This window comes from Diplotaxodon limnothrissa, linkage group LG12 (assembly GCF_057381915.1).
Source record: "Diplotaxodon limnothrissa isolate DT_005_m linkage group LG12, D_limnothrissa_male_GT1.1, whole genome shotgun sequence".
Lineage (NCBI taxonomy): Eukaryota > Metazoa > Chordata > Actinopteri > Cichliformes > Cichlidae > Diplotaxodon > Diplotaxodon limnothrissa.
The window spans coordinates 21,753,350-21,766,083 of NC_140607.1; the positions used below are offsets into that span (position 1 = coordinate 21,753,350).

Here is a 12,734-nt window from a genome sequence, read left to right on the forward strand (position 1 = left end):
GTTTAACAGTATAAAAAGACAAGTGTTCAATCGAACCGAAAAATCTTCTCTTGGTCAAAGATGTAGAAATTAAAATTGTTCCTCAAGCCCTTTAAACTAAATGTAAAATCTATCAAAGTGCTTTAGGTTATAGAAAGACGAAGAAACGGCAAATAGTGGTTACAAAAAAAATTTAAAAAAATTAAACGTAATAATAATAGGCTCGAGTAACAAACGAAATATAAAGTCTAACAAATGCACACTGTTGGGGTCGGGTGACTGCCCTTGACACACACACAGTTTTCTTCATAAACCAAGATGTGATTTTTAAGGTCTTAAAAAAAAAGCAAAAAAAACCCAACAACCTTATATTCAGTATAAATTAAGTCCATCTTAGCATTTATAGTGAAGGCTTCATGTTAGCCATAAAACATCTGATATAAAGTAGAATATGTATGAATAAACCAAACAGACTTAAGTGCCCCTATTATACTTTGTAGGCTTTCCCTATTCTTTAGTGTGTTATGCATATAATCTGTATGTGAATGATGGACATAACCTCCAGGTATGCCTCAGGCCTGCATCCTTTTAAGCGGTCAGTCTCCTCTGGTTGTAGGCTATGTGAAAAATGGTCCTCGGCTCCTTGGCTCTCGGGATACCTACCCTGAGGAGTATTTATGGGCTCAGTAGCTAGCTTCAGCTCATACTGGATAAAACATGAAGTTCATTTTATAAATTATGCTCCTTGCCGGAGTCATCTGTCAGCATCTTGTCAATCAGAAATTGATAACTAGTGAGTGTGCAGTTTTAAAGATCAGCTCGAGGCTTCCTAACAGGACTTCTCTAATGAACAGGTGACGCTACGCTGGCTACACTATTTAGCTTTTCTGTGCAGGTTTGCAAAGTTATAAAGTCCATAAGGAGTTACAACCCCCAGAAAACACTGCTCCTGAACTCATTCTAGATCGCTATGCACCACACTCCTATAATGCCACAAGACTGGCACTCCCTCAAACAAAGAACGAGCAGCTGCCTCACAGTCTGCCATGATTTTCACAGTAGAGTCATTTCTGCTCATTCCAAAATATCTTAGTTTAGAGCAAAGCATGCCAAATGTTCTGCTGACTGAAAGACGGTATGCAGGAGTCTTCATGCACCCCTGATATCTGAGGAGGCAGAGTTCAGCACTCCTATAATCTTGATGTTAGAAAAGCCACATCATGATGGTTCAGATAAGTAAGAGATAATGGTTGTGCTGTGATTTCATTTATATTTACATGTAAACTAATCACAGAAAGTTAGAAGTAATCAAAATTCTCTCTATTCTGGACTATCTTAAGTATATAATCAGAGCTGTCCTTGCTTTCATGCCAGCTGACCAATCAGAGCAGGGTTTTGTGCAACGGGGGTTCTTAAAATGAGAGGAGCTTAAATGGGAGCTTTTGAAGATTTCACAAGTATACAGTTTGAGAAAATTGTAGTTTTGAACATTAAGGCATGTAAGCTTACTGTAGCAGTCTCCCAAAATAAAAATTACAAAGCTACAAAGAAGCATAATAGGGGCACTCTATTTTTTTATACTAAGAGTAAAATTCCTCAAGATATAAACTTTAAAATCCAAACACTCTCACAGGCACTTAGCAGATAGCTATATGTTTCATTAAGTTTCAAAAAGTGCAAAAAGTTACACGAAAAGCAGAAGAGTAGAAGATTTGGTTATTCCATTTCTGCACCAGTCTCAGCTCTCACTCTTCGTCCTGCTCTTCATTTTGCTTCTTGGGTAACTGCAGTTGAAAAAAGAAAAGTGAAAATGCTTTTAAAATCATGCTGTGTGGCCCTCACGTTAATTATACAGTTATTCTGCGATCAAATGTCTTCAAACTTTTCTTCTTTTTTTAACTCGTTCTGTGTGCAGAGAATTAATGACCTCACTTATTTCATAGTAATAATTACATCCTTGTATTTATATTTGCATCATCCTATGATCACCATGAAGAGCGCACATGGTCTGCATCAGTGTGCAGTTACATTTCTATCAAACCTTCTTTTTAGCATAGTGCTGGCCTTACTTTACTGGGTAAGGTCCACCTTTTGTGCACATTGGACAGAACTGCAAACAGCTGTGATGCAGCGTGAGATCCATCTATCAAAGCTAGCAGTATGATTTGGAGCAGTTTGTGCGGTAATGGCTCTTTTGTGATGGCCTAGCTGCACCATAGACATATAAATAGGTTTTTGTCACCCATGACCCCGTTGCTGGGTTCACTGGTTGCTATGACTTGGACCACTTTCAGTAAATGTTACCAAGAGCTCCCATGACCTGCTGTTTTGGACCTGCTCTATCCTCAATGTTTTCCTTGTGAAAGTTTCACAGAGGGGCGTTGAACAAAGTTCTTTCTTTGTGCTAGCTGGTTTAACAAAACCTAAACCCCAGTCAGAGATAACAGGTATCACGAGTGGTTATCAACTTTCTCTGTTAAGCTGTGTGCCCACATAAAAAGGGGCGCTTCACCCCTCATGTGACTTTTGTTCCTGTCCAAAATAATCCCTACGAGTGTCGTCTACTGTCATCAGAGATGCTATCAGATAGTGCTGATAAAATGGTGATTAAAAATCTATAAAGAACCTAAAAACCATAGCAGTGAAATGCAACACTGTCACAAATAAGATAAGAGATGAAATAATCTGGTGATTTAGTGTACAGACCAGTAAAATAAACATTATGTTAATTGGCAGAGGTGGAAAGTAACAAAGTACAAATACTGTACTTAAGTACAATTTTCAGGTATCTGTACTTGAATAGTTTTTGTTTTCTCACTACTCTTTGCTTTTCCTTCCTACAGTTATTTGTTGAGGTACTTCAGCATCTCGCTAGCCATACTGAAGACGAGTAAGCATTAAGGGAATGTGAGGTCATTACAAATGCAGCGTTTTTAAATCAGCTCAACAAACATCAGCTAAAGGTCCAGCTGCTGTATTTCACTCCCAGATGGAGAAAGATAAGAAAGGGGACAGGAGAGAAAGAAGAGAGGTTAATCTAAAGGTAAGAATTGCTTAGTGGGATTTGATAAACTGTAAATTTAAAGCTTACATGTAAGTCCTCATGTTTTTAAATCAGATATTGGGTCTGTACATGTGACATTATGTTTTTTTCATATTGTCAAACTTGCTGCAAAGCAAACTGAGGTAGACTAACTGCTATTTAAAGGCTGCATGAAAATCCTCTGCAGGTTAGTGGAGGATAAACAGGTTAGATTCCTGTGCTGTGATTGGTTTAAAGTAAAGAACAGTGTGCACAGACTGGTGCACAGAGGCTGTGGTTTTATGGTCAGAGCTATACTATAAACCACCGAATGTATGTCAGTAGAGATTGTGCACAGTGTATGCACTGTTTGGAAGGTAAAGACACTGTCAAGGTACGTCACTCGTTATGCATGAATGTGCTGTGTTTTTATTGTTAATCAAATTAGGATTATTAGCAGAAACATCTTATTTGGTTTAACTTCAATTTTTTCTACTTTTACTTTTTTATGCCACCTGCAAAACAAAAAGTTTAGGCTTTCGCTTTGTTTGTTTTTTTTACATTTTATTTTATTATTAACAGGTTACTTTGAATAGGTTAACTTTATCCTACTGCTCTGTCATTAATTTAAAGTTTAAGTTTTGGCAAAAACAATTGAGGAACAAACAAACAAACAAAAAAACAAGCAGGAAAATTAGCTGGTGTTGCCTGGGTTAACTTTTTGCTTTTTCACCATGTACATGCTCTGATCCTACAAACATGCAAACAAATATCAATGTAGGTGAATGGGATTTTAAAAGTTGTGTACCTTTGATACTTGATTCCTTCTGTTACCTCTTCCTTCTTTGTTTTCTGGATAATGAAGTCTGGTGGAAAAATACATTTAAATGAGAATATTAATAACATATCAGGTCCATTCATCTATTTTCTTTACTACTTGTTAAGAGTCACAGGGAAAATATCACTAAAAGTGCAGCAAAAAGTATATATTTAATAATTTTTTAAAAACTAACAACAGTCATGTAAAGCTAAAAAAATATTTGCACATATAATTATTTTACCCCTTTAGAGATGCATTCTTGTCTGTGTCACAGAAAGAAAAGTGAGTCCCTTCTTCTTCTCCGCCCTGCTGAGGTCTGTTCTTAAGCGAAACATCAAAGTTTGATGCCTTCCTTTGATTCGGTTGGCCGATGCAGCTTTTCTGCCATCCCCTTTGGTTTTGCCCTGATGGTGTTTCCCTGTCAAATGCAAAGTCCTCATCCAAGAAGTCTGCTATATACAAGAGAATTTAAAAAAAAAAGAAAGAAAAAAAAGAAAAGGTGTAAATGAAAACAAATGCAGATGTAGATACAACAGAAGAAAAACTGGACATACAGTATCTAGTAACCCAAATAAAATGCAAACAACACAAACCTTTAACAAGTTATACAAACGTGTTTGCTGATACTGCATGAAAGGTATTCTAGCTTTATGTATGTAGTTTCTTTAAACTGAATTGAACAGTTCTTTAATTCTGATTTTATCTAACCACAAGTACAAACGAAAACTCAATTAAACACACATAAACATAAAATATCTAAATCAATTTTATTCTCATGCTGTGATCACATTTAACTCCCTGATGAAGGCTCGTTTGCTGAACAAAGTTGTTTTAGATTTATGTGCTGTTACAGCTCACCTGGCTGAGCTCGTGACCCAAATACTGAAGGCTAATGCAGTGGCCTAGATTTATGTCCACCCAGGCCATTTGCCGTCTGTCACCCACCCCCACCCCCCACACTTACACACACTTTCCCCTGCTTTTGTTAAAGGTTAAAATGCCAAAACGTGACTAAACCATGAGAACAAAGACATTTTAAATGTCATTTAAACACAAGTGCGTCAAATCGCTTAATCACTGTTGAAACACAGACTTACAAAATTATTTCTGCTCATATAAAAAAACAATGTCTCCATATATTACTACATCACTGCAAATGGCATATTTAGATTTCTCAGAATTAGTCAGTTATTTATTCCCATATTTCAGGTTTCTGAATAAATGTCAGATTTTACCTTGGTGCCTTATTCTCCTCTGAAACTCTGGGGACGGCAGCCCAAAGGCTTCTCTACCAGGGCTTAGTGGCTTTTTGATCGATGCTTTTGTTACGTTATTCAGAGGGTGAGCACTCTGGGGCCGCATATCACATTTGTCCTGTATTAAAGAACAACAAAACAAACAAACAAAATAAATAAAACTTTTTTAAAAAAACCCAATACATACACATGTAGTTGAACACATTTTAAAAGGTAACACAGAGTTCCTAACAGTCATCATGAAGTGGGAGTTTTGTATTGGCTGGGTAATTAGACGAGTGAAATACCTGATGGTGAAAGACTACAGCCTCTTCAAGAGCAACTCCACAAAATTCACATGGTATGACCACATCGCCCTCTAGTGGACTGGCTGGAGGACTGTAGGACGCTGGGGAGACTGACCGCGGGAAGGTGGGGATATTAGAAGCGAGTGTGTCAGGAAGGCTGTGCATCAGCCCTGAAGTACTGGAGCTGGTCCTGTCATCTTTAGGTGGAGATGAGGGCTGTTTGCTGAAAGACGCAAAGGCCGAAGCAGGACTGCATCCAGTCTGAAACAGAGAAAAGTGGACACTGTTGAAACCTACGTAAGTTAAGTTGTCATGTTATGGATGTATATAGATGGAAATAAGGCATGTGCTCCAACATGCATAGAGTTTAAGTGGACTGTGAACAATCGAAGATAAACCAAAGGTATGCAAATGTTTGCACGCTGTGTGATATCAGTCTGGATCTAAGCATTTTACACTGAGCAGCACACACAATTACTTGTCATTTAACAATACAGAGTGCCAACTGAGAGGGCAGCAGTGTGTGCAGAAGGCTTAGAAAGAGAACCAGAAATACACAGAGGTTATGAACTAAAGCTGAGGCTGGACTCAGACCAAAAGAGGGAAAATATCTGAAAATGTCAGCTGAAGTTACTTGGCAGGCTGAAGCAGGTCTTTTAGACTGAGTAAATGAATGTTTCTCTAAGAGGAAATATCTCATGATTTCCTGTCAGATATGCATAAAGGTTAGTTTCAAGGTGTAGCCTCTGGGTGGACGCCATCAGAAATATCTAAGTTCATTAGTCAAAAAAAGAGAAAGAAAGAAAGAAAAAAAGAAATTAACGAGTTAGTGATTAAACATTTTACATTTATAACAAAAATGGCAATATCTTATTTAAAATAACTTGACTGACAGGGTAAAATCATCAAAGGCACCGTCTCTTTAAATAAAATTCACAACGCCTGTATTCTAACTAACTGTTCAAACTAAAAAACAAAACAAAAGAAATCCAATGCATTTCACCACACAAGCCATCATCAGAAAATAAAACAGGACTTTATAAGGAATACATGATCGTTTGTAATGACGTTCCACTAATGGTAAGCTTCCACCTAGGATGAAAGTGGCATTTTCCACCAGAGAAGCTCCACCAATAGGAGGAATCTTGAAAACCTGGACAGGTGCACCTATGTGTTATGGTGTTTTGGGCTTCTGCGTGAAGACTTCTGCACTGAAATACAATGGAGTTTTTGCTAATAGTTTATAATGGTAATACTTTATAATAGCCCACGACTTAGAGCATAATTCCCCAGAAGTTAAATGGCATTTCAATGTATTTTATTTAAAAAAAAAAAAAAAAAAAAAAAAAAAAAAAGCGATTATATTTACCTACAAATGCTTAAAAGGTTGGGCACATTAGAATAACGGGGCAGCAAGTCAGCTTTTAACAGGAGGGTGGCTGTGCATCCATAATGCACGTCAACATAATGAATATTAAATATAGATGTAAAAAAATACAATAAAAATAAAATAAAGACGTAAAAAGGCAACATTAATCCACTCCATAATACAGCCCGTGTACCACAAAGTACGAAATCGTTTTACTCATGCAATATGTAAAATTATTTACATGCTACTTTAATTTAATTACAGTATAATTATTTCTTTGTTTCCTGTAAAAGCCTGACTTGTAAGCCCCTTATTCACATGTACCTACCTTTAGGTATTAGTGGGTAAATATAATTAGATTGTAATTTCAAATTAAAATGCATTGAAATTTCATTTAATTACAGGGGAGTTAGTTGCAAGCAGTATTTTAAAGTTATACCGAGTTTTTTAGGTTAAACATCACCACTCTGTGAGAATAAAAGCAGTTTAATGTTACTTGGAAATACAGTTCCTAGGAGTTCTTTGATGATTTATGCTTTGTGTTTTCCTTCCAAAGACAACTTGACATAGATTTGCTATGAATACTGATATGTTTTGTTCTCAAAGAACCAACTTTAAATATTTTTTGTTTCACTGATTATACAGCCAATAAACACCAAAATGCAAGCAAATGAATATAAGCTTTTACTTTGATAAGTCTGGGGAGGATGAACTGCTCCTTTTTATTTTCATTTGCTGAAACTGGCCCCCTCTAAACTTACACCATGCCTTATTACAGGCGGAAGTAAAACAACGTTTAGAAATGTTGGACGTGAAGAAAATCAGCAAAAGATCCTTATTATTATTCAAAGCAACGATTGTCTAAGTGTATAATTGTGACACACGGCAGTCTTTTCAGGCACCATGTGACTGTAGTGCTTTTGTCCATCGTGTATTCTGTGACCCCACTCAGGTTTTAGCTCAGCCGATTTAAAGGAACTTTCCGACATCTAAAACTCTGAGTGGTAACATCGAGTTAGCACTGAGACTCAAAGAAACACCAATCAAAGGCAATCTCAAACCTGATGTAAAATGAGGTCGTCTTCTGGAAACAGCTCCTCGCAAAATTCACAAGGCAGCATTGCATCTGGGGAAACAATTTGAAATGATCAATAAATGGATATCCGAATAACCTGATGTTTCCAGCAAACATTAACTCACCTTTTTGATCGTGGTCCTGCACTGCACTTGTACTCGATCCAACAGTGAAGTCTGGATAGTTGTTGTTGGACAGAGAAGTGTTGGATTTTCCAATCTTGTGATCCCAGATACCACTCCACACGTTGCCCTCGACACCTCTGGCCCCTGTGTCTCCTTCAGTCTGCAGGCTGAGAGCCAACATGTAGTCCAGACCAGATGAATCATCATCCAGAGTGTGCTCAGTATGTGCCCATGTGCTGCCGCTTCTGCTGTGCAGAAAATCACTCTGCCCCAGCACTGGAAGTACAAGATGTTTAAAAATAATAATAATAATTAGTTCAGGAAAATAACTTAACAGCATGGCAAATTCATTCTAATCTCTATGCAAAATGTAGAGTAAAAGAAAATATAAATGTCTGTTTAATTATTTTTGGTAAAATGTAAAAGTTAAAAAACAAACATGACAGTAGGAGACCTAAAGTGTGAGCAATATTTCACAAGTTTTTGAAGAAAACTGCCAATAACACTGAGGTTATGCTGATATAGACAAACACACAGTGCTGTGTATGTTCTGTCTGTGTATGTGTGTCCTCCCGCGCAATCAGGAGTTGAGGAACCAAATTTTGCACACAGGTACATCTTAGGCCCCTGAAGCTTCCGATCTAAAACACACGTTATGATGATATCATCATGATACCTAGCAATTATCTAGCAATGGGGTAAAATAACACATTTTTCAGTTTAAGCACCTACAACACCTTATAAAAGTATTTTAATTTTTCAGCTAGTTACATTTCTGGAGCATTCATTTGTGTGCTGCTGTTTCAAAATGTATCAATCAAAACACTCACAGCTGCTGAAAGGATTCTGTGGTGAAATATTTCTCCAGTCTCCTAAGGGCCGAAATCCCCTTGAAGTATTATAAACTGAAGGTCGGGGAAAGACCTGCTGCTCTGCTGCACTGACGTTATTATTTTTCGGGCCTCTCTCTTGGCTTCTCAGGGGGTTTCTAATAGAGTGAGCTTCCAGCCATGCCCCTGACTGAGGGTCCCCTGGACTTCGACCCATCCTACTGTTGTTTCTTTCTTGGGGCGGTGTGAGGCTTCCACATAAGGCCGGATGTGTAGCTTGTTCTCGCAGCATTACATTGCACTTGCAGTAGGGACACGGCTCAGTGCGCGTTCCACAATAATCCTCGTGGTCTTTGGACTGACTGAAGACAAGCTCCAGTTCGCAGTACTGGCATGGAACCAGCCGCTGAGAGCATTCAGAGCTCTGCAACAGACAATCATCATGAAGACGCAGGATTTAATGAAGATTAACAAAGCTAAGAGTTATAAAAATAAGGAATGGAAAGGCTTTCCAATAATACCTGGTGGGCATCCAAATTATTCTTCTCAATCTTCAAACCACACTTGCAGGTAATCTAAAATGAAAAGCACAGGATTTATTACATTATCACTGTTGTGACACTTTAGAATCCAATAAGGTTTAAATAAAGAAAAAAACAACAACCCCCCACCCCCACCCCAAAAAAAACACACTAACAGAGCTTGCACTTGAAAAGAATTTAACTTTTACATTTTTTAACTTTAACTTTTTACACTTTACACATTAATAAAACTTGTAGAGAGCAGGATGAAACTTTTTTTCCAGGTTCAGAAAAAGTTTGAGAACCACTGCAACAAAAAAAAAAAAAAAAAAAAATCATCTGTGATGTATCACAATATTTCAGCAACTGAGAAACACAAAATGTACATAAAAATATTTTAAAAAGCAGTGACTATGTATCACCGTGTGTTTTATCATTATTATTCCCTTCTGACAAGATGTCCTGCGCACAATTACATCTCTGTCAGCCATCTTCCTTCTGAGTTTCTATTTCTTCATTTCAAGTTAGCCAACTTTCATTTCCTTAAGCCCTTTCCTTTTGTTAAGTAACACCAAATGAGTCATAAAGTAAGAGAATCCAGTGAAATCAAATGGGTGGTGGAATCAATTTACAGCAAATAAATGTTTTCATAAATTCAGAATTGAATTTACAAAGCTTCTTTCAACATACAAAGTCTTGAATAATTAGGCCCCGTTATATCCCTTATATATTATTATCCTAACAGAGCACTTTAATCTCGCACTGCAAGTTAACTTCAGTCTCCATGAGTTTTCAAACATAGAATGGGAGGCAAAACCTTCAACTTTCAGGCCCCGCAACTATGGAACCATCTCCGAGTTCGGATTTAGGAGACAGACCCTCTCTATTTTTAATATTAGGCTTAAAAGTTTCTTTTTTGATCCACCTTATAGTTAGGGATGAATCAGGTAGGCCTAACATTCCCTTTGTTATGCACCAATAGGCCTAGGCTGCATGAGGTCTTCTCAGACCTGTGTGTTTATACTGCTGTCTTTAGCAGTTATCAAGTTTGTGTCTCACATCCATAATGTGTCTTTTGTCTTAGCTCTCTCTGCGCTCTCATCTTTCCCCTACAGGTTACAGATTATGACTGCCTCTCCTTGAGCCTGGATCGGGTGAAGGTTTCTTCCTGTAACCAGGGAGTTTTTCCTTCCCACTGTCGCCAAGTCCTTGCCAACAGGGATCGTGTGATTACAGCGGTTTCTTTCTAAAATTGTAGGGTCTTTATCTTACAGTACAAAGCACCTTGAGAGGAAAGTTGTTGTGAGCTGTCAGTAAATAAATAAAACTGAACTTCATAACATCTCTCTCTCTCTTTACACACACACACACACACACACACACACACATATATATATATATATATATACACATACATATATATATATATATATATATATATATATATATATATATATATATATATATATATATATATACACATACATATATACACATATACATATATATATATATATATATATATATATATATATATATATACATACACATACATATATACACATATATATATATATATATATATATATATATATATATATATATATATATATATACACACATACATACATACATATATATATATATATATATATATATATATATATATATATATATATATATATATATATATATATATATATATACACACACACACATACACACATATATACACATATATATACACATATATATATATATTCCCCACCTCTGAGAGCACACATCTATCTATTGCAGAGATCATGTGAAAGTCTACATCGCTCCTCTTCAGGCTTACCTGTGTATGTTCCTGCTGCTTGTGATCCTGCAGGTCTGACCTGGGTACTGGCTCCTGGCACACATCACACAGAGAAATATTTCTTCTGCAGTGAATCTCGTGGGTTGTAAAATTGGCCTCAGGGATGTCATGTTTGCTTAAAGGGACAAAGAAAATTAAGAAACCTTTTATAACGTCAATCTATAAAAAATATTCATCGGGCGATGCAAAATATTCCACCTATTATATTATACCTACCAATTGCCACAGAACTGTGTGTTTTCATCTGCCATGATTTTACCAAAGACTGTGGGGGGAAAAGTAATACGTTAGTAACAAATCAGCAAGTTGTTAGGAGGAAGATACATTTAAATCAGCTCTCTGGTGAGTTTGGCGTTCATATGAGCTACAGTTTGAAGCTAAAGAATATGTGTGAATGATTCGTGAAAAAGGTGCCATTTGAACATCGGGCGACAATAATATTTTTTTTATATCGAGCTCTATTAAAATAGGCCCAGACATTATATGGGCCGCCACTGTTGTTAGTCATTGAAACTGCTTGGCAGCAGGACTTTCGGTTTGCTCACCGGGTGTTTCAGGCAGGTAGCTGACGTTAGCTGACAACGATGGCCTGAATTAGCAAGGAAATTCCTCCTCAGTAATAACTAACAAGCATATTTGAAATACCTCGAAACGTTTTACTGTGCTAGCTCCTTATTATTTTGCTAGATATATAACCCCGTATTGAATACACGACTAGGTATCACCGCAAAGTTAACGCTAGCTAACTAACTTTATAAGCGCATACGAAGAGGCTACTAAGCCAAGAAGCTAATGTAACATCGTTTCCCCCCCTTTAGATAGTTTCTGCCGACCGTTAGAAGTAAAGCCAAATCAACCGATTTAACGCTAGCGCTTATCAGTCAATGATATTCACCCAAACTCACAGACGACAGATAACTACTTGACGACAACTAGCCAGAAAAACAGTTCGCTATTTCCTTCTTGAGCTGGTTTAGATTGACACCCAACGCGGAGTTCGTCAGGCAGTTTATGACTCAACCAAACCAAAGCGTCTCGTCACAATTTATAAAATTGCAACCAGAATACACCTACCGAACGGAATGGCAGGCTCTATATTTTGGGGTCTGGACCCACTTACGTTGAAGCAGTTAAGGGTCAAAGTTAACTGTAAGTCTCAACTCAGGGCACAAAAGCTTCACTTATCTCGCCAGACTGATCTCTGATTGGTTGACAGGAGGACCGTGCAATGGCTGAAAACGTCTCGGGTAAATCTACTTATTTTTATTTTTTCTATCCTATTTCTCCGAAATCTTACACATTTAATGGTTTAGTGCACATTTTATTGTATATTTAGCTAGATATTTAAACCTATCATTTCAAAACATGATTGTCGTTAATCAGTTTTCTTTTTTTAAAACCAGAAAAATAATAGTTTCAAATTAAATAACAATAATGATTACCATCTTTAAAACTATTAGAATTTTAAGTCTACAATTTAGTGGCGATCGCAAACAAATTACCAGCTTTAGTCCCATTTAGATTCATAGCCTGGATACTATCATACACTACTCAATCACATAAAGCCAAAGTTCAGTCAAAACGTTATAAAA

At 37.0% G+C, this 12,734-nt stretch overlaps 1 protein-coding gene across 3 annotated transcripts; it reads right to left on the minus strand.

The window, feature by feature from the left end:
* Positions 1-54: 54 nt before the first annotated feature.
* trafd1 (TRAF-type zinc finger domain containing 1) lies at positions 55-12,069 on the minus strand. Of its 3 annotated transcripts, none has more exons than XM_085368297.1 (12): positions 11,688-12,069; positions 11,359-11,407; positions 11,122-11,257; positions 9,285-9,338; positions 8,764-9,187; positions 7,934-8,209; positions 7,795-7,859; positions 5,365-5,625; positions 5,057-5,195; positions 4,063-4,270; positions 3,810-3,867; positions 55-1,763 (listed from the first exon to the last, which is right to left on the minus strand). In XM_085368297.1, the coding sequence occupies exons 2-12, from the start codon at positions 11,391-11,393 to the stop codon at positions 1,725-1,727; spliced, it is 1,695 nt and encodes a 564-aa protein (XP_085224423.1). In that variant the 5' UTR covers positions 11,394-11,407; positions 11,688-12,069; the 3' UTR covers positions 55-1,724. The 3 variants fall into 3 exon arrangements, with proteins under 3 accessions (XP_085224423.1, XP_085224421.1, XP_085224422.1); XM_085368295.1 differs by having other exon boundaries at positions 4,063-4,273; XM_085368296.1 differs by having other exon boundaries at positions 4,063-4,273; positions 12,038-12,063.
* Between the last annotated feature and the right edge of the window lie 665 nt (positions 12,070-12,734).

Excerpts from the sequence above, each read along its gene's own strand:
- trafd1 (XM_085368295.1), bottom strand. The coding sequence starts at position 11,393 with ATGGCAGATGAAAACACACAGTTCTGTGGCAATTG. Across the intron at positions 11,258-11,358 it reads ACACAGTTCTGTGGCAATTG|CAAACATGACATCCCTGAGG; the intron begins GTAGGTATAATA and ends TGTCCCTTTAAG. Across the intron at positions 7,860-7,933 it reads GCAGGACCACGATCAAAAAG|ATGCAATGCTGCCTTGTGAA; the intron begins GTGAGTTAATGT and ends TTGTTTCCCCAG.